This window comes from Lepus europaeus, chromosome 3, assembly GCF_033115175.1.
Source record: "Lepus europaeus isolate LE1 chromosome 3, mLepTim1.pri, whole genome shotgun sequence".
Lineage (NCBI taxonomy): Eukaryota > Metazoa > Chordata > Mammalia > Lagomorpha > Leporidae > Lepus > Lepus europaeus.
The window spans coordinates 73,257,385-73,277,581 of record NC_084829.1 but is presented as its reverse complement, the minus strand read 5'-3'; the positions used below and the strand labels follow the sequence as shown (position 1 = coordinate 73,277,581).

The 20,197-nt window shown below is 39.0% G+C and overlaps 1 protein-coding gene across 1 annotated transcript in view; it reads left to right on the top strand.

Moving 5' to 3' along the window:
* The window catches only part of IMPG1 (interphotoreceptor matrix proteoglycan 1), a 137,513-nt gene that overhangs the window by 29,807 nt on the left and 87,509 nt on the right, over positions 1–20,197 (top strand). The window contains exons 2-6 of the mRNA XM_062187581.1: positions 1,403–1,636; positions 10,126–10,292; positions 10,562–10,590; positions 14,421–14,485; positions 17,867–17,970. Of these exons, the coding sequence (XP_062043565.1) occupies positions 1,403–1,636; positions 10,126–10,292; positions 10,562–10,590; positions 14,421–14,485; positions 17,867–17,970 (599 nt within the window). The remainder of the gene's footprint in view (positions 1–1,402; positions 1,637–10,125; positions 10,293–10,561; positions 10,591–14,420; positions 14,486–17,866; positions 17,971–20,197) is intronic.

Genomic DNA, 20,197 nt, shown 5'->3' with positions numbered 1-20,197 from the left:
CCCAAACCTATCTGTATATTAGAATTACCTGAGGATCTTCACAAATCGTTGATAACTCTGTTCTACCCGGAGATTATGATTTATTGGTCTATCTGCAGTTGGGAGAGTCAGTTAACCCCTAAACTCTATTCTTTCCTGGTAATTCTTTCCTAAGACTTTCCCACTGCCCAGGACCCAAGGAGTACTCTGATACTCTCCAGAGTGACAGAGAATACACATTCCCACCAGGGCTCTACCTTCCATCATGAAGGAGAGATACTTTCAACAAGATGTGAATTGCTCTCACCCTCCTCAGACTCTGTTTATTTTTTTTTTTTTGTCTGTAACCACATTTGAACAGAAATGGGTTTGAAAGCCTTCCCTACTAAAATGGAAATGTGAATCTCTATAAACCACATGCTTGAAGTCTCAAGGGGCCACAATGAGTGGTCTCAACGGTTCATCAATAATTCCTTTCTCAAATGGTAGTATAGATGAAAGAGATGAAGACAAGAGAAAAATTGAAATCTGACTATACTATTAATGGGCTTGGCACTTCTGTAGTATCCTACTACATGGTTAACTGAGAAATAAAATGTTTCATCAAAATAGTAAAACTTTTGTAAGAATGATATGAAATGTCTATGAAAAATTCAAAATAAAAAAGTTTAATGAATATGTTACTATTGTGAAAGGTCCAGAAAGTTAAAAACAAAATCCAAATCTAACCCCAATAGTCATAGCCACATTAATATAATGAATCACTCAGAGTTACATTCTTTGCCAGCTCCTCTCTTTGCCCTTCCCTTTGTCCTGTCTCCCACACCTCAAACAGCAGGTTGGCTCTGTAAATGCAAGTCTAAAGTTCATCCTTGCTCCAAGTCACTTTCAACTAAACTTCCACACTCTGAGCCTCCTCTCCCCACAGCTAGGAATCCCAGAGCTGCCACTAACAGACAGGAAGATTATTTTGCTGCATTTTTCCTATTTTTCCTCTGGTTTTTAGAAGTACTTGACTTCCTCATCAAGAGTACATCTCTGGGTACCACAATGCTGAGTCACTCCCACATGCATTATAATGTCTATCAAACAAGACATCCCTCAGGAGGCTTGAGTGCTAAGTAGAGTGATTTTTAGAGAGATGTGTGAGAAATGGTTTCAATATTTGGCAGTGCCTACAGGCAAGATGATTTGAGACGCTGATATTATAAAAAAAAAAAAAAAAGATCAGCTCATTATACTATTCTCTTATTCCTGAAAATGGCTTGTCATTGTAATAATTCATTTGGCAGTTGTACCAAGATAGAAATTTCATAAACTAGAGGATTATAATTTTTAGTTTTATTTAGTTCATTTATCCTTCTATATCATAAATATCACATGGATGTATATGCTCATTGGGAAATCAATCTTTCTCTTACAGATATCTCCATTAAAATACACCACTCTGAGACTAAAGACATAGACAATGTCCCAAGAATTGAAACAACTGAAAGTATTGCAAAAATGCACAAAGTTTCCACTATGAGGCGAATATTCGATCTGCCAAAGCGTCGAACAAAAAGATCAGCTTTTTTCCCATCTGGGGTTAAAATCTGTCCACAGGAATCCATGAAACAAATTTTAGCCAGTCTTCAAGCTTATTATAGATTGAGAGGTAAGGACATGAAATATATTGAGCTCTTTGTTCCATTAATTCCTTCCCTTTCATTCATCCGTAGGTGGTCCTTAGCCCCAAAATCCAGGGTCTCTCATTTAGCCACAGGAGTTACAAAAACTAGCCCATTAATCCAATAGTAAATGTAGAATAAACATTCAAAACTAATTTTAGATATGAGTTCTTATCTTCAAATAACATCTTCTGCAACACAAAACTATTAGGGCATTTGACAAGTCACCAGAAAGAGCACCTGGATATGAAGTTTTACCTCTTTTGTTTTTTTGTCAAATTCCATATTGAATTTTAATATTCTTCTTATGAAGTTTGAAACATAAAATGATTCCAAGGTGAGAAATCTGAATGAATTGATTTATGACTTAAGAATTCATTTTTTAAAAACAACAATACAATCCAGACTCTTTCTACCTCCTTAATAAGTGTAAACTATTTACTGCTGACCTAAAAAAAATAAAATAAAAAAGCTGAATTTTTGAAACCTGAAAGACACATTGGAGTGCAAAGGAGACACAAATTAAGAATGGTTACCAAAATGTATTACAGGGCTGTTACTGTGGTTTTCAGCAGAGTTAAAGTGCAGATTTACCCTCAAGACAGCATAATAGGCTTCTTCATTCCCAGGACGCTAATGGATTAAGTTCCACCACAGCCATCAGTAGCCATCTTTTTTCTTCACTTATCACAGGTTTTAAAAAATCTCCATGACTTCTTCTTTAAGTGAAAAAAATCTTTGTTGACTGCTGTTAAACTCCTCAAGTAGCTCCAAGTAATGCAGAGTACCTTCGACTATTTAAAGCCTAAATTAAATGTGTCTACCTGTGAAAGTTGAGGGAATTTACTCCTCTCCTCCTTGATCAAATTAGATGCTACTTTCATACCAAGGTTCAACTCTAGCTTGTGGTGCAATGCACATTGCAACAACTGAGAACCCATTCCATAACACGAACATCCAGCAGAGTTCTTGGATGTCTGTGCCAGGTGTGCATGAGCTGTCAATCTGATGAGTTCTTACTTGGTTTTGGAGGCATAGTTAATTAATGGTCTCAGAAGTGTCACGCCTACGTTCCTCATATGGCTCATTTCCAGTAGAATTAAAAGGATACTTGCCTGCTAACAAAAGCAATACTCACAGAAAAATGAAAATTACTGGATCACAGTCAGAAAGGGCTCCAACCAAAGAAGATCCAGTGCACTCTATTAACATGCTGAGGTTCTAGTACTTCACAAAGTAGGTTCTCAGTAAATTCTTACTGGTGAATACAGATGGCAAACAGCCCATTAGAAATTCAAAAAAAAAGTATAAATTATTTATTTTGAGTGTGCCTCACTGTGCACACTGATGAGAACATGACACTGGCAAATTCCATATTGTCTGTTCACAGATAAATGGGTAAACATAAAGTATTTGCATCACATTGAACGTGAACACTATTGCAAACTATTTTCATGTTACTTCTAACTCTTTACAGCATTTTCAAATAGAACTGACTGCATATATTTGTAGAATAGACTACTTAATGCAACGACCAAAGTTTTAGCTTTGGATTTTTTTTTTTTTTATTCTAGGCTCTCTTTTTCTTGATTAAGTTTGCATCTTTCATTCTTGTTTCCCTGGATGAAACAAACCACTGTTTTTCTCCCCACAGCAATGACAGTCCATTATCTTCATGGCTGCCCCTGAGTGATAGGAAATTTTACTATTCATCACTGTGTTTTTCTTAAGTCAAACAAATTGGTTCACAAAGAAACAAGAAATAAGACCCAACAACAAGCAGGATTCCTTTGATGGAGTAACCTGCTTACTGTTCTCATTATTGCTTTTACAAAATTATCCGTTGACATCTTTCAAAATCAGGGGAGAAAGCTCTCATACTCCTAAATCAAATGGAATATTGAGCTATTTCTTTTCCCAATGCTGAAAGCAACACAAATGAAAGTTTTCTAAGCTTTGTGTAGAATCATAAACATGCTCATCCAAAAACACAAAGGCACAGGAGGCAAGTTTGTTTCTGGAAGTCTCCAGGTGGAATTCTGTGCTCCTTCCCAGCCAACTCCCTGCCTTACGGACACTTGCCCTGAACTGCTCTTTCCTCTACCCCCAACCTATGTATCTCCCTCTCTCTCTTTCCCCAAATTCCAATATCAAAAGCTATGCCCCTCTAGATCAGTGATAGGAGACTTACAGATGGTTAAAGATGAATGGATCCCTAGTTCTTGGTATTCTAAGTGCTGTCCTGGGAACTTGTTAGAAATGCACTCAGATACTACCCCCAGACCAGTAGTCAGAATCTGCACTATAACAAGATCCCCACATAATTCATTTGCCCTTACAGGTCTAGAAACACTGATCTAGGGCAACACTATCATTGTACAGATATGAAAACTGAGATCTGACAAGCCACATTGAAAAGACAAATATCATGTTATCTTTAATGTGTGGTAGCTAATATATAGAGTACAAAAGAAATTGATGTATAAAAGTAAAATTGACCCCGTGTGATTTTTTTTAAAAATTTATTTTATTTGAAAGGCAGAGTTAGAGAGAGAGAAAAGAGAGAGAGAGGTCTTCCATCTACTGGTTCACTGCCTAAAATGGCAACAACTGACAGGGCTGGGTCACACTGAAGCCAAGAGCCAGGAGCTTCTTCCAGGTCCCTTATGGTTATGGGATCCCAAGTATTTGGGCCATCCTCTACAGCTTTCCCAGGTGCATTAGCAGGGAGCTGGATTGGAAGTGGAGCAGTCAGGACTCAAATCGGCACCCATGTGGCTGCTGGCACTGCAGGCAATGGCTTAGCCCACTACATTAAAACACCATCCCCACATCTTGTGATTGATTATTTTTGTAGCCCTTGTCTATGTACCTGGAGAATAGTGGTCTTTCTACTTTTTACTCGTTGAACCCTATATGTAGCAGAGCATTAAGCCTGTGAGTATAAAGTAAATGGAAAGTATGTTATTGCAAAAATTAAAAAAGAAAGAAGTGGAGGGGGGAGGGAGGGAAGTATCATTATATTAGAATTATATCTATGAAATACTTGAGATCTGTTCTCTTAAATTAATAGAAAAGGAAATGAAACTGAGATCAGAGGAACTAAGGCAACACATACCCAGGGACACAGTTGGTGGCAGAGCAGGAGTAGAACCCAACATCCTAACTCTGATTCAGTGTATTCTATATTTACCTAAAGTGTGGCAAATCCCACACAGGCATTTTTACAAACCACTGGTCTAACATTAACACTTCCCCAGTGTAAATAACTATCTGTGGTCCTGGCCTCCAGGACATGTACTCTTGGCGTTTCTTCCTGTATCATCAGCCAAGGTGATGACCTTTAACAAAGAGGTTAAGGATGTGTGGGCAGATTGTAGGCATTGGTCAGCAACTGGGGGAAGACTGGAGAGGGCAAGTTGCTGGATTTACCTAGAATTCTTGCTACAACCCCTCCAAGTAAGTTCAGAGGAGGGCAATACGGGACAAGTGAACCAGGTGATTAGGAACTCCAAACTTGAGAAGTTTTATTCCTCACAGCTCTGAGATCTTTTGATGCCTCAGTTTTCAAGGGTTTTTTTAAAGCTCCCTCTAAGGATATTGAACACTCCTGATGGACATGGGCTAGAGCTGCCAATCACAGAAGGAGTCCATGCCACTTGGTTTGTGGAAAATGTCCAGAAAGCCCAAAGAAAGGATATCGAAGGAGAACAGAAACTCCCTTCGAAAAAGCACCAATAGAAAATCTACAGGTTTGGGTTTCATCCACACCATATGATCCCTATAGGAAGAAACATGCCTGCCCCAGAGAGATTTCTTCAGACAGCTTTGGACATTCTCTTTCAGGTAGCAAGGTGTCTCAGGGCCGTTATGGGAAGTGGGTTTGGACAGGACTGAGGAGTTCCATGTCCTGCACTAGGAGAAACGGCAGCAGAAAGGGAAGCAGGACTAGGAACAAGCAAGCACCAAAAACAAATACGTCCTACTTTCCAGTTCAACCTTAGAGTCCTCAACCATATCCAGGTGCTGCCTACAAAAATGTCTGGAAACTGCTGATACATGCTCAAGCTACAAAGTACTCAGGAAAATGAACTTGTCCTTACCTCTGTCTGTATCTGTTCTGATGCTATAGGCTTGAATTTGGGCTCAACTGGAAACAGCTTGGCCCCAGAGGGGAAAAAATTAGTTCAAGCCTTAAACTGAATTGAAATAAAAGGAAGATTAATCAGAGTCCAAAAGAAACATGCCGAAGTTTGTGCCTCACTGGTAAACAGAAGAGAGTACGACAGTATGTCTTCCCAGATGTATCACACAGTTATAGCCAAGGAAGTCACCAACTCCAAGCCCCCGAAGGCCATGGAAGTTTATTTTATGTGTCATTGGGTCTCTGGCACGTATATGGGTTTTGACTTAAACTAAGAGGTGCACTGGAGAAAAGTAGAAGAGCAAAATAGCATCCACAAAGAGTGTAGAGTGTAAGGCGGAAAGGACAGCAGGGCAGCCGGTCACTCAACTGGACACACAACTCTAAGAGTTTGGACAAGTCTGAAAATATCCGAATGGTTCCTTGCATGGTATGTAAACTTTTGGTTAGATGGATGTCCAGAGATTGCACGATGGTTGGCCTTGGGACAAGCATTAAAACTCCCCTGTCTTTGCCTGACAGGCCAGAGTTTTCCAGGGTGAGTCTATATTATTTCCCACATGTATTGACTCCTGTTATTTCCCCAACTGTGGGAAACTAAATGGCACATTTGAGGTGGTGAGAACTACACCCTCTCCTATCTCTGTGGGTTACTAACCCAAAAATCAATTAATTTATGATTTTGGCCAGGGGCCAGTGCTGTGGCTCAGTAGGTTAAGCCCTGGCTTGTAGTACTGGCATCCCATACGGACACTGGTTCAAGTCCCAGTCATTCCACTTCCAATCCAGCTCCTTTACCTGGGAAAAGCCGCAGAGGATGGTCCAAGTCCCTGGGCCCCTCCACTCATGTGAGAGATCCAGAAGCAGCTTGTATCTTCAGCTTGTCACAGCCCTGGCTGTTAATGGCCATTTGGGCAGTGAATCAGTAGATGGAAGATTTCTCTTTCCCTGTCTCTGCTTTCTCTTTGTACCTCTTTTAAATAAATTGAATAAACAGAAAAGATTTTGGCCAGGTAGTTGTTGGCTAATTGCCTGATTGCCTATTGATCTACAATTTTCTTTGCCTTTTAAAATGGAAACCTATGAGAAATCCAGACCCAGCATATGGTGGAGGATGATGACAAAACTTTGGACTGAGTCTCCACAATAGTCACACCTTGTTCCTCACCACAGCTCTTCCTCCCAGCAAAGTAAAGTATTGCTTTATAAACTCAGATGATATCAACTGCTGCCTAAAAGGCCTCAACTGTTTCCCATCCCTTTAGAGGTAAAAGTCAATGTACTATAACTGCTTACAACAAAAATCTTCTAAATTTTTTTCACTTAAGCCCCTAAAATAACTCTTAAGCTGAGTATTTGCATAATTTTCAGTTAACATCTAAAGTTTTCCATGGTGTTGAAATAATTAGATGGGGGATGGTATTTGGCATTTGGCACTTTGGTTAAAATGCCACTTGGATGCCTTCAGGCCATACTGAATGCCTGGGCTAGAATCACAGCTCTCCTTCCAATCCAGCATCCTGTTAATGTGCATCCTGGGAAGCAGCAAGTGATGTCTCAAGTCCTAGGATCCCTTGTTTTAAGTTCTGGGTTCCTGACTATAGGCTGGCCCAGGTTCCACGGTTGCAGGCAGTGAGGAATGAGTCAGCATATGGAAGAGTGTGTGTCTGCTCTCTTGCTCACTCTCTTTCCCTCTCCCTTTCCATTTTCTATGTGTCTGTATCTGACTCTCTGCTTATCAAAAATGCATGAAGATAATAAGTTTTAAAATGCAGTGCCAGCATCCCGTACAGTTGCTGGTTCATGTCCCGGCTGCTTCTCTTCCAATCCAGCTCCCTGCTATGGCCTGGGAAAGCAGTAGAAGACTACCCAAGTCCTTGGGTCCCTGCACCCACGTGGGAGACCTGGAGGAAGCTCATGGCTCTGGATTGGCACAATTATGGCTGTTGTGGCCATCTGGGGAGTGAAGCAGCAGATGGAAGACATCTCTCTTTCTCTCTCCCTCTTCCCCTGCCCACCCCCCAGCCTCTGCTTTTCTGTAACTATGCCTTTCAAATAAATAAATCTTTTTTTAAAAGTTATATAAATAATTAGATAGAAAGTAAATTGATGAGAATATTTAATTAAAAATAAGAATTGGAATCTACTACAGCCTCAAAATACTTACCATCAAATTCCCTTAAATACATGAATAAACTCTTCTTAACAACAAGAACTGTCATATATGCCATTTTCTCCATGCAACCACATTTCTCAAACAGAGAAATATTTCAGAGTCTTATTTCAAAGCAATTTATGTCTATGCTTGAAAAATCTGTTATTAACTGCTCTAAAATACTTCTCAGTAATAAAAATATGTATATAAATTGAATTCGTGGTTTTTATTTTCTAGGACTATAGGTATTACACACAATTTTTTTCTGGATTCAGTTGCATTTGTAATAATTTTAATGTAAAATTGATAGAAACAAATAAGTGTATTAAAAGTTTAACATTTTTTCAAGTTTTTGCTGATGGATATAGGGTGAGATATGTTTTGGGGGTGTAAATGTTTACAAATACAAAATTGGACTTGCATATTTAAAGATTTTATTGATTTGAGAGGTAGAGTTACAGACAAAGAGAGGGAGAGACAGAGATAATGGTCTTCCATCCACTGGTTCACTCCTCAAATGGCCACAATTCCTGGAGTTGGGCCAATCCAAAGACAAGAGCCAGGAGCTTCTTCCAGGTCTCCTATGGAGTACAGGGATCCAAGCACTTGGGCCGTCTTCCACTGCTTTCCCAGGCCACTAGCAGAGAGCTGGATCAGAAGAGGGGCAGCCAGGATATGAACCAGAGCCTGTATGAGATGCTTGTTCGCAGGTGGAGTCTTAGCCTACTCTACCACAGTGCAGGCCCCTGAACTGGCATATTTAGGAAAAGGGCTTTGAAAAGGAACCAGTGTAAATGAAGGGTCTGTAGCTTAAGCTTCCTTTGCTTCTGCCTCTGAATGGATGGAGTTACTTTGATTTTACTCTTCTATGAGTTAATTTACAATTATTCAATATTTATATCATGCATCTATGGGAGAGAGGTCACATTCACAAAATTGAGTCCTAGAAATAGAGTTTAACATCATTTTTTTCTACATTCTTTTATTTCATTTCACTTAGGTACAGATGGAGATATGTTATTTTATTAATGTCCTTATTCCTTATATTTATTTGGCATTATTTGTCAACAATCATATCATGCTCTGTAATCATTACTTTTAATGATCTATCAACTGTCAGTTCCACCAGGAGCTTAAGAAACAGAAATTGCTTGTGTTGCCAACGTGTGTGTTGTCTCATGACTGACTTCACTCTCTTTCTCAAACTCAATGTTGCTAGTTCAAATCATCCCTTTGTGTGGTAATCTATTGTGTGTCACAGTAAGATTGGGAAGAACAGATAAATTGGGGATAGATTCTGACCACAGAGAAGTGAAAAGGGTAAAAAATCACACATATGGGGCTGGCACTGTGGTGAAGCTGATAAAGCTGCTCTCTGCAGTGCCAGTATCCCATAAGGCTGCCAGTTCAAGTCTTGGCTGCTCCACTTCCAATCCAGCTCTCTGCTATGGCCTGAGAAAGCAGCAGCAGATGGTCCAAGTAATTGGGCCCCTGCACCCATGTGGGAGACCCACAAGAAACTCCTGGTTCCTGGCTTTGGATTGGCCCAGCTCTGGCCATTGCAGCCATCTGGGGAGTGAACCAACAGATGGAACATATCTCACCTCTCTGCCCCTGCCTCTCTGTAACTCTGCCTTTCAAATAAACATTTTTTAAGTGACCATGAAAATTGATTTTTTAAATATCTGGGTGCCTGTTCATCACTTGGAAAGTCTTCAAACAACAAGTTAACTGTACCCAAACTTGGAGCCAACAGGTCTATAAGGCCCTCCACATCTGTGTTCTCACCATATTTTCCTGGCTTCAGCCTGAGTCTCAACCTTACTCTGGCCACACTGACATCCTGGCTCTGCTTCAGTGCTCCTAGTGCCCTCCTGCCTAAGGGTCTTTCCTTTTTGCAAACTGCACAGAAGTCACCTTGATAGTAATGTCTTCCTCAACTTCTTGTTTTAAATTCAATCCTACATGCCTACCATATTGCCTATCTTCTCTTTTTTCCTTTTCTCCATAGCACATAGTGTCCATAAATATTTGTTAGATGAATTCAGTTCTATAGGCTGTAAATTAGTTTATCATCATAAGCCACAAATGAACTTTCCATGTTATGAGATCGTGCTGTAGGAGAAGGGGATCTTAAGACATGGCCACTGTGCACCTCTAATGGCTCTGTGTTCCAGTATGTCAGGAGGCAGTATGGGAAGCCTATCGGATCTTTCTGGATCGCATCCCGGATCCAGCGGAATACCAGAACTGGGTCGGCACCTGCCAGCAGGAGACCTTCTGCCTCTTTGATATTGGCAAAAACTTCAGCAGTTCCCAGGAGCACTTGGATCTTCTTCAGCAGGTAAACCTAGCAGCTGTATGGGTGTTTCATGTACCACCTGGATAGCTCCCAACCTCCAGCCCTGCCCACTTTGGAATTGGTTTCCAGAGCATGAGGGTTAGTTGAAGAAATGCTGAAAGTGTCTGATAAGACCAACAGGGATGTAGTTCTTCAGAACAGCATTGTGCAGGCAGGTTTAGACATAGTTGAAAGGAGAAGGAAATGAAAATAGACTTTAGCTCCTCAGTTGGCATTATTTCCTGGTAAAATTACTTTTTATCTTTTTGCAGAGAATAAAATACAGAAGCTTCACTGAGAGGTAAGTTCTCAAAATAGAGCACTGCGTGCTCTTCACTTTTGAAAGATCATATAATGGAGTGAGACTAAGCCATTGTACCCTTACAATTTTATGCCAACCACTAAGATCTGTGTAGGTTATCCTGAAAATTTATGCATATATTATACTGAAGATAAATATATAAAAAGAAAGTGGATATATCTTGTAGATTGAGGTAAATGTTTGCTGGCAAAATGAATTCATCACTGTGACACATATCTAATGCATATTTCCACAGAGCAATTAAAATAGTTTGATTTTTAGAATCCTTGGTAATCTATCAGATACATCAGGAAAATATACAATTAGAGAGCAAGCTAAATTTTTAACTCCCATTGGTATTCTATAACGTGTTAGTACTTCTCAAACTAAATTACTGAAGCGCTGAGTTATATCCTCAACAAGGACTGAATATCAAAACAAGAAAATCAACATGCAAAAAAGAAATCACAAAGGAAAGAAAAGAAAAAGTACATTAGATAAAATTATTTGAAAAGAGATTTTGTTTGCAAACTCAACTCACAAATTACATACATTATTTAGCATTTAGAAATCTAAGAGAGACAAGTTTAGACATATGAATTACTGACAATACTTTATCATGCCTTTCACAATTGTTCCTTCATGCTTATTCCTTCTGCCACCAACCTGGCCCAGGACTTTATTAATTTACTCTGTGAAAAATGTCAGCCCTGATCTCCCTAATAGATGTCCCTACCTCTAACCTCTTCTCCTTCCTAATTTGCATAACTGCTACTGGATTAGTAAGTCTGGAATATTCCTTTTGTTACATTGAGCCTTGCACCATGGCTGTCAAAAGGTTGCCGTATCTTCTCATTGCCCTTCTCAATATTCACTCCCCAGCCTTCTCCATCTGCCTCTGTGGCAGGGAGCTGAGTAGTAGAAACTGTATCATAGCACCCCCTGCCCTCTGGCTTCTGACTAGGGCCAGCCAGTGAGGAGGAGGAGGTCAGAGGGAGAAAAGAGGGGGAGGACAGCTTTTTATAACAAATACATACACACATCTGCCTAATCTTGGAGGTCCATCAGCCTCCTTGAACTTCAGCTCAGCTCCTGTCTGGCAGCTGTATCCACAGAGCCTTCCCTCTCTCTGGTTCCTGGTATCCTGTCATCTATCCTGGCCTGCAGGTGGTTTTAGCACCCTATTATTGCTATACGTTGGGTACTGCACTCTCAGTGTGGTGTTCCTCTACTTTTCTTATAAATTAATAGATAATCCCTTTATTAAACTTTACTCAAATTGTCTCACCATGAATGAATTGTTTGTTTCCTAGTAGAACGTTTACTGAGGCAGAAACCAAACTAATCAAGACACTGCACCCTTCAACTTTGCCTCCCGTTACCCATGACCTCACTGCTGCCTGCAAGGCACTTGCTGGCTTCGAAGTCCACACTCCCTTCATCCCAGGCTCTAACTCCAGGTCTTGTTTTACTGTCTGGAATAATCTGCCTTCTCCACTCTATCAAAATCCTACTTTCAAGCTCCAGATGGAGCCCTTCCTCCCCACTGGTGTCTTAATAGTTTATTTGAGCCTTCAGCAACCTCTTCTTACATTGAGCATTTTTACCCTACTTGGTACTTCTTATTTAATATTTTCTTGCTTTAACTTGTTTCCCTGCAAGAATATAAACTCCTCAAGGACCAAACTGTTTTATATTTCTACATCTACTGCACAAATCTGAGCAAAGTTTGCAGATAATTTGTTAATCGCTTACATGTGTCAAGTCACTCGTTTATGAATTTTAGAAAGCTATTGCCAGGATATAATGTGAATGAGGAAAATCTTAGCACTAGAGTATTAACTTTGATCCCAAGATGCAGAGACAATGACTCTGATTTAAACCCCCAAAATATAATCTACTGAATCATTCACTTTTCAATACTAATAATAAATAAATAAAGCAAAGCAGAAGCCACCCATAAGGAAAAACACCAACAGAATGAACTAAGTCTTGATAGTGAAACCTTAAAAACTTTAAAAAACAAGAACCCAAACCAGAAAAAGAAAGCAATGGAATCATTCCATCCACTCCTGTACCTGCCAACATGGCTTGAGAGAAAGAAAAAGCAAAGAACAAACATTTTACACTAGCTATGGATACCAAGTTAAAAATAAAGGAAAGGAGAGGAAAGAAATCTCTTTTTCTTCAAACCTTTCCAGAAGACAAAACACAAAATTTTCTTACTTGACTGGCTCATAAATCTGCCATTTTCAAATGACTTTGACATAAAAGTTAGTGGAAGAACTGAGTGACTCAGCTTCCCAAACTGTGGCTCCTTGAAGACAAAACAGATCGCCAGTGGAGTGGCATAGTTACACTTAATAGTAAAGGGCAAGGAACCAACACCTATCACAGGGTCCTGCACAAAGTGGCCTGCTGACTTGTGACTGATGCAATAGCTGCCACCTTTGTAACTACTCTTCTTGGCGATTTTCTTTTTCAAAGCAAAGTAAAACATGGAGAGCTTACTATAAAAAAAAGATCTATTAAGCAAAAGGAGAAATTTATCTTTATAATTTCTATACTGTTGATATAGTTAAGGCTTATTTAAATATTATCTTCATTAAAAACTGTTCATTAAGCACATACAAGAGATACTCTAAAAGGTCATGGAAATGTTTTTAAAATTCCTTTTAATTCTGTTTTTTCTATGAAATTTTGAAGTATTCTCATAGTACAATACCAGAATAAAATAACAAGAATAACTGATTCCAAATTCACTGTGGAATCTAAGCTTATATTTTGCCAGCGTGATCCAATAAAGTCATCCATTTTTGCAACTGACATCCATTTTGATGGGCAAAACCCCATGTCAAGATGATTGATAATATGTTCTCTATTACATTTATTAGCACTTTGGCTTAATTGGGTGTGGCAGAAAGATGTAGGTGGTACAGTTGACTATGACCTATCTGGATGGCTCTGTAACAATAGAACATGTAGCCATTTCCTTTGGTCTACCAACAGAAAATTAGATATATTGGTCAATTACTTCTATGTTGTACTGACACAGGCACAATTCTTTGGGTCTTAGAATCATATAACAAATATTTTAGTGAGTTTCAAAAAGCATCACACGACTATTCCTTTCCAAATAAAGCTTTCCAGAATGGACCAACATTATTTGCAGACAGCTCTACCACAATGACCTTGGACTTGCCCTAGAATATCATCCACACTGCCATTCCACAGTACTTCAAACCTACCCCCAACTTCCTGGCTGGTTACTGCTGCAAGCAATGGTTGTGTCCAAAATACAGATTTAATATATCTGTAATATATATTATATATATTATTATAATATATACCCAAAATTCTACCTGCCTTTCACTACAAAAACCATAGCAATTACTTTATTAGGTAAGCCTGAAGACTCTACAGATTTGCAGGCTTGAGGAGCTGAGATTATGGCAAGAATATTTCACTTACAAATCATGTTATGCATTATCTTTGGCGTCAAGAACATGATGTAAGTACAATGGGACTATAAAACATCAGGGCCTGAAGACCAGCTTTGCCAACTGTAGAAATGCTCCCCAAGACTATACAAAGCCAAGATAATTATGGAGAAACCTGGAATCAAACAGAATCATTTCAGGAGGCTGTTTAGATTTTCCTTCAAAGAGAATATATTCAAATGATACTCTTGTAATTCAAAAAATCAGTAAACCTCTGTTGTAAATCCCTAATTTTTAGGCTTTTTCAATATGGGTAAACTTAAATATATGTTCCCAATTGTCATAAAGTTCCTGTCACCAACTCTTCTCTCTGTTCAATTGTGCTAATAGAAAAGATGAAATATCAACAGAGGAAACATTGCGAAAGTCTGATGAAACCCCTGTGTTTTCAACAGGTAAGATTAGATTTCCTCGTACGATTTGCTTCCAATGTTGTGGTTTTTTTTTTTTTTTTAATTTTTTTTTTATTTGAGAGTCAGAAGACTGACAGATACAGAAAGAGAACTGTCATCAACTGGCTTACTTGCCAAATGCTCACAATGTCTAGGGCTGGGCCAGTCCAAAACTGGGAGCCAGAAACCCAAACCCAGGACTGAGCCATCTGCTGCTACTTTCCAGGGAGCATGTTAGCAAGAAGTTGGAACCTGTAGTCTGAGCCAGGAATCAAACACAGGTACTACTGCATGGGACACAGGCATATTACCTAGTGTCTTAACCACAAGGCAAAATACTAGCCCCTAGTTCTGAACTTTAAATCAGCATGAATGCACTACTTACAAAGCAATACTTAATAGTGATCCCTGTTAAATATAAGAGTGGGAAAAAGAGAGAGAGGAGATGTACAATTTGGGACATACTCAATTGGACTTGCCCCAAATGGTGGAGTTAGAAACGTGCCAGGGGATTCCAATACAATCCCATCAAGGTGGCATGTACCAATGCCATCTCACTAGTCCAAGTGATCATCTTCAGTTCACAATTGATCACTCTGATAGGTCTAAGAGTCAAAGGGATCACACAAACAAGACTAGTGTCTGCAAATACTACCTGATAGAATCAAAAAGGGAGAGAACAATCCAACATGGGAAGTGGGATACACAGCAGACTCATAGAATGGCAGATGTCCTAAATAGCACTCTGGCCTCAGAATCAGTCCTTAAGGCATTTGGATCTGGCTGAAGAGCCTATGAGACTATTTTAGGCATGGAAAGCCAAGACACTCTGGAAAAACAAAAAAGAAGAAGACCTAAATGAAAGGTCTCTGCGAGTGAGATTCCAGTGGAAAGAACGGGGCCATCAAAGAAGGAGGTACCTTTCTCTGAAGGGAGGAGAGAACTTCCACTTTGACTATGACCCTGTCGGAATAAGATTGAAGTCGGCGAACCCTAAAGGCTTCCATAGCCTTGGCAACTCATGACTAGAGCCTAGGGAGATTACTGACGCCATAAACAAGAGTGTCAAATTGTTGAGTCAACAACAGGAGTCACTGTGTACTCACGTCTCATGTGGGATCTGTCCTTAATGGGTTGTCCAATGTGAAGTAATGCTATAACTAGTACTGAAGCAGTATTTTTACACTTTGTGTTTCTGTGTGGGTGCAAACTGATGAAATCTTTGCTTAATATATACTGAATTGATCTTCTGCATATAAAGATAATTGAAAATGAAAAAAGAAAAAAACCTTGGTTTTAAATTGGACATTGCATAGAAAATTAATCAATTTTTAAAAAATATCATGTAGGATCTCTGTTCTTAATGTGCTGTACATTGTGATTTAATGCTATAACTAGTACTCCAACAGTATTTTTCACTTTGTGTTGCTATGTGAGGGCAAACTGATGAAATCTTTACTTAATATAATACTAAACTGATCTTCTCTATATAAAGAGAATTGAAAATGAATCTTAATGTGAATGAAAGGGGAGAGGGAGCGGGAAAGTGGAGGGTTGTGGGTGGGAGGGAAGTCATGGGTGGGGGGAGCCATTGTAATCCATAAGCTGTACTTTGGAAATTTATATTCATTAAATAAAAGTTTAAAAAAAAAAAGAACTAAAACTCAAAACTAACTTGTATTTCTCATCTTACAAGTAATGTTAATTCATTATCTAAAACTTGGAAAATGTAGAATTTGAACAAAGGTAAAGCCAAACCACCAAATATCCTAAAATTTGAAGCCAATCATCATCATTTTTACCTATTTCCTCCTGTCTTTCTTTTACACTGTATTACTGAGACCCTACTTCCTTAGAGTTTTCATCATTCTTCCACTTAATTATAAAGAACATTTTATAGTTCCACAAAAACTTCTTCAAATGACTTCCAACATTCTATTGCATCCATATAAATGTAATTTAATCATTGGTCACGTTAAATGATTCCATGCCTTTACAAATAATGTTTAATTAACAGATATGTGCAGCTCCAGCCATGGTGGCCAGTTGGGGAGTGAACCAGTGGATGGAAGACTCTCTCTCTCTCTCTCTCTCTTTCTCTCTCTGCCTCTCCTTCTCTCTCTGTGTAACTCAAATAAGTAAATCTTTAAAAAATAGCAACAACATTCTTCTCACAAAAAATGATGCTGAAATTAATATGGAAACACAGGAAAACCTGCATAGCTAAAGCAAACTTATAAAAGAAAACCAATCTGGAGGCATCACAATTCTAAATCTGAAGACATACTACAAGGAAGTTATAATCAAAACAGCCTGGTACCAGCACCAGAACAGATGGATAGACCAATGGAACATAATAGAAATGCTTACAGCATGGTTTTGCAACTAGGGCTGAAGGGAAAGATGCCAGGAACTATACCTTTTTGAGATTCTGCTATACCACAGGGTATGCATTTTATTAACCAAAAAAAAAAAATCCTCTTCCTCACATGATTGTGATATCCTCTGCCATACACCTCTAGTAGCCACCATAATTTCACATGCAGCATGGTTATTTCACAGGATTTCACAGTGATAAGTGGTCATTTGTGACTGCTGATTCTAAGACAACACTACTCTTCAGGGAGCAAACTGTCAAATCAACCTTGAGTACAACCTGTTTTTTAAAGCAGGAGAATAAACTAATACATTCATATGTTTTGTGTTAATTAAAATAGAATATAATTTCTGGCTGAATAAAGACCAATTAACCAAACCAATATTTTCTCTAAGTATTTTAATATGAGAATTCACCATAAAAGTTATGCGCTTATATTGTAATGATGGCTTTTATCATCTGAATAGAACATATATTTCTATTCTACTGGGATATTTAAATGTGTCAAAACATTTGCCTCGTTTCTGAAATGATTTATAGTGATCTATTCTAAAGGGATGGAATTGATATCATCCTAATGTTCTTCCTTCTCTTGGATTTTATGATTAGAGTCCTAATGCCTCAATTATTACTAAAGCAATCTAAAATGTAAAGAATAGTGTTCTAGGAAAACTTTCAAAAGAATGAATTTAAGTAAATATCTGTCTATGCATCCTTTCTATATTCACAAAAAGAAAAAATTAATCAGATTTCAAAAGGCAAAAGCAACACATTTAAGGGAGTACCAAATTTAGGTTCTAGACAGGATGAATGAGGAGTTTCACTAGAATCAAGAGTATAAGTTACATTTTTCTCAAGAACATATTTATGTGATCTGAGTTCCAAATGAGTTCCAAATGCACCTAACAAAATAAATTTCAGAGTGACAAAAAATAGCATATGCAATGACCTTGTTCTAATTTAAACTTCTCCAGTCTCACTTCTGTGTCTTTTTTAAGTGTCTACAGATGTTGCCACTGTGTCACTCACTCCCTTCCTTCTCTCTCCTGATGACATGCACCTCAATGAAATTCTCAATCATACCCTCAAAGATACCAAGAAACCTCCAACCGTAAGTGTGGTGAGTCAATTTTGCCCTCCATGTGCTTGTTTTTGTTGCTTTTGTGAAACAGAACAAAAGAGTAAATGGAGTGGCCATTTGGTATTCATAGTGTTGTATGTCTATCACTCTCGTTAGAAGTCAGTGACTTTGTGCTCTTTGCTCTTCTCACTTCCTTCTAGAGACTAAGAGTCTGAGAACTAGGATAAGGTAGAAGACTTAGAAGAACTTATTTATCTGCTCTGGAAGGCAGGGGTCCTTTCCACCTACTATTTCACAGAACCTTATATCTAGTAGATGCTCAACAAGCATTAGAATGAATGACAATCATTCAACCAGTGGCACTCTCCCTCCGCTTCAGTATAAAAGATGGTGAGAATAGAGGTTTCATTATCAGGCATGACCAGCATGAATAGGTCACAGAGACTGCAAAACTATCACAATCTTATGTGTAAAACTGTAGTAGAGAGGTACACCAGCCACTACTCTGGATGAAAAGGTAAGCAGGTTGACAGAACTGTTAACAAAATGTAATGTGGATGTATTAGTCCGTGTTTCATTCCTAGAATGAATACTAACGGCATGCTAACTTCATAAAGAAAAGAGGCTTATTTAGCCTCACAGTTTTGGAGAGTAAAACTCCAAACATGGTGCAAGCTCCTCGAGGGTCTCTTTGGAGGCATCACTTAATGGCAGAAAGCAATAGTTGGAGTATGTGGGAGACTATGGGATCACATTTCCAAAGAGGAAGCTAGAAAGACTGTTCAGAAGTCAAGCTCAGGCTTTTTTAACAACTAGCTCTTTGCAGAGCTCACTCCAGGGGACCAGCAATCCCTTGGAGGGATGGGCCCCCATGACCCATGGACCTTCCAGTAGGTCCTGCCTCTTGGTTTTCCCAGCACCTCACCATGACCACACTTGGGAAAATACCTTCATCCAACACATGAACCCTCAAGAGATGAATCTCATCCAAACCTTAGCAGTTGTTTATAAAAAAAAAAAAAACTTTTATAAATTAATAAACATTACACAATTCTTCCTCTTTTTTAAGATTTATTGTATTTATTTGAAAAGCAGAGTTATAGAGACAGAGCAGGAGAGAGCAAAAGTGAGGAAAAGATTCCAATTACTGGTTCACTCCCCTAAGTGGCTGCAATGGCTGGGGCTGGACCAGATGGAGCCAGGAGCTTCATCCAGGTCTCCCACATTGGTGCAGGGGCCCAAGCACTTGGGCTATCTTTCATTGCTGTCCCTGGTAAATTAGCAGGTAGCTGGATATCAGAAGTACAGCAGCTGGGATTCAAACTGGCACCCATATGAGATGCCAGTGTTGCAGGCAGTCACTTAACCCACTACACCAGAATGCTAGTCCCAAAAGCAAGAAACCTTTCCAAAAAGCTTTGGGCCCAGACACTCAGTACTGAAGCAGAGAAACATTGTCTTCATTATTCATGAGTAGCAGAGCTATGTCAGTAAACTGAACAAATTCCAAATAGGCCAGCACTGTAAGGGGTGACAAATTAAACTTGGTTCTTTTTGTCTTAGCACTGCCACTACAACCAACCCACCATCCCCAGAGTCTGTGAGACTGCTCCACTAGTCCTGTCTCTGTCCTTTCACCTCCCTCCAAGGCACAGGTCAAAACTGCATGGCCAGAGCAGCAAGTCCAATCTCACCAGCTCCACTGGAGAAATCAGAGATTGGAGTCCTACTGACCATTCTATCCATGCTTTAGGAAAAATGGTTGAACTATCGTCAAGAACAAAGAATGAAAATAGTTGGGTTTTCTGAAAAATACCACCCTACCAATAGTGAATAGTACTGCTGAAAAAAAATTGACTATATATCAATATATATTCATTATAAAACTTCTAAGACAAATAGCCTGTGTTCCTATGTACCATCCCCTTCAAAATTTAATAGAGTTCCCACCCTCTTAGTATCCCCGAATGTTTCATTTTACATTCCTGGCATCTTAACATCCTTTCTACCACCTGCATTGATCACTTATTCTTTCATTCAGTAAACATTTTACTGAAATCCTCTAATATGCTAGTCATTGAGCATGCACCAAAGATCTTAAGATGAATGATATACAGTCCTTGCCTTCACAGAATGTATAATGCAATTAAGTACAGCAAAATAAGTCTGAGTGCTATGATTGAAGATGTCAGGTGTGTAGACTGGGAAAAAATGATAAGCCAGAACAGGTAACAGGAATACAATCCTTAGAAATCTA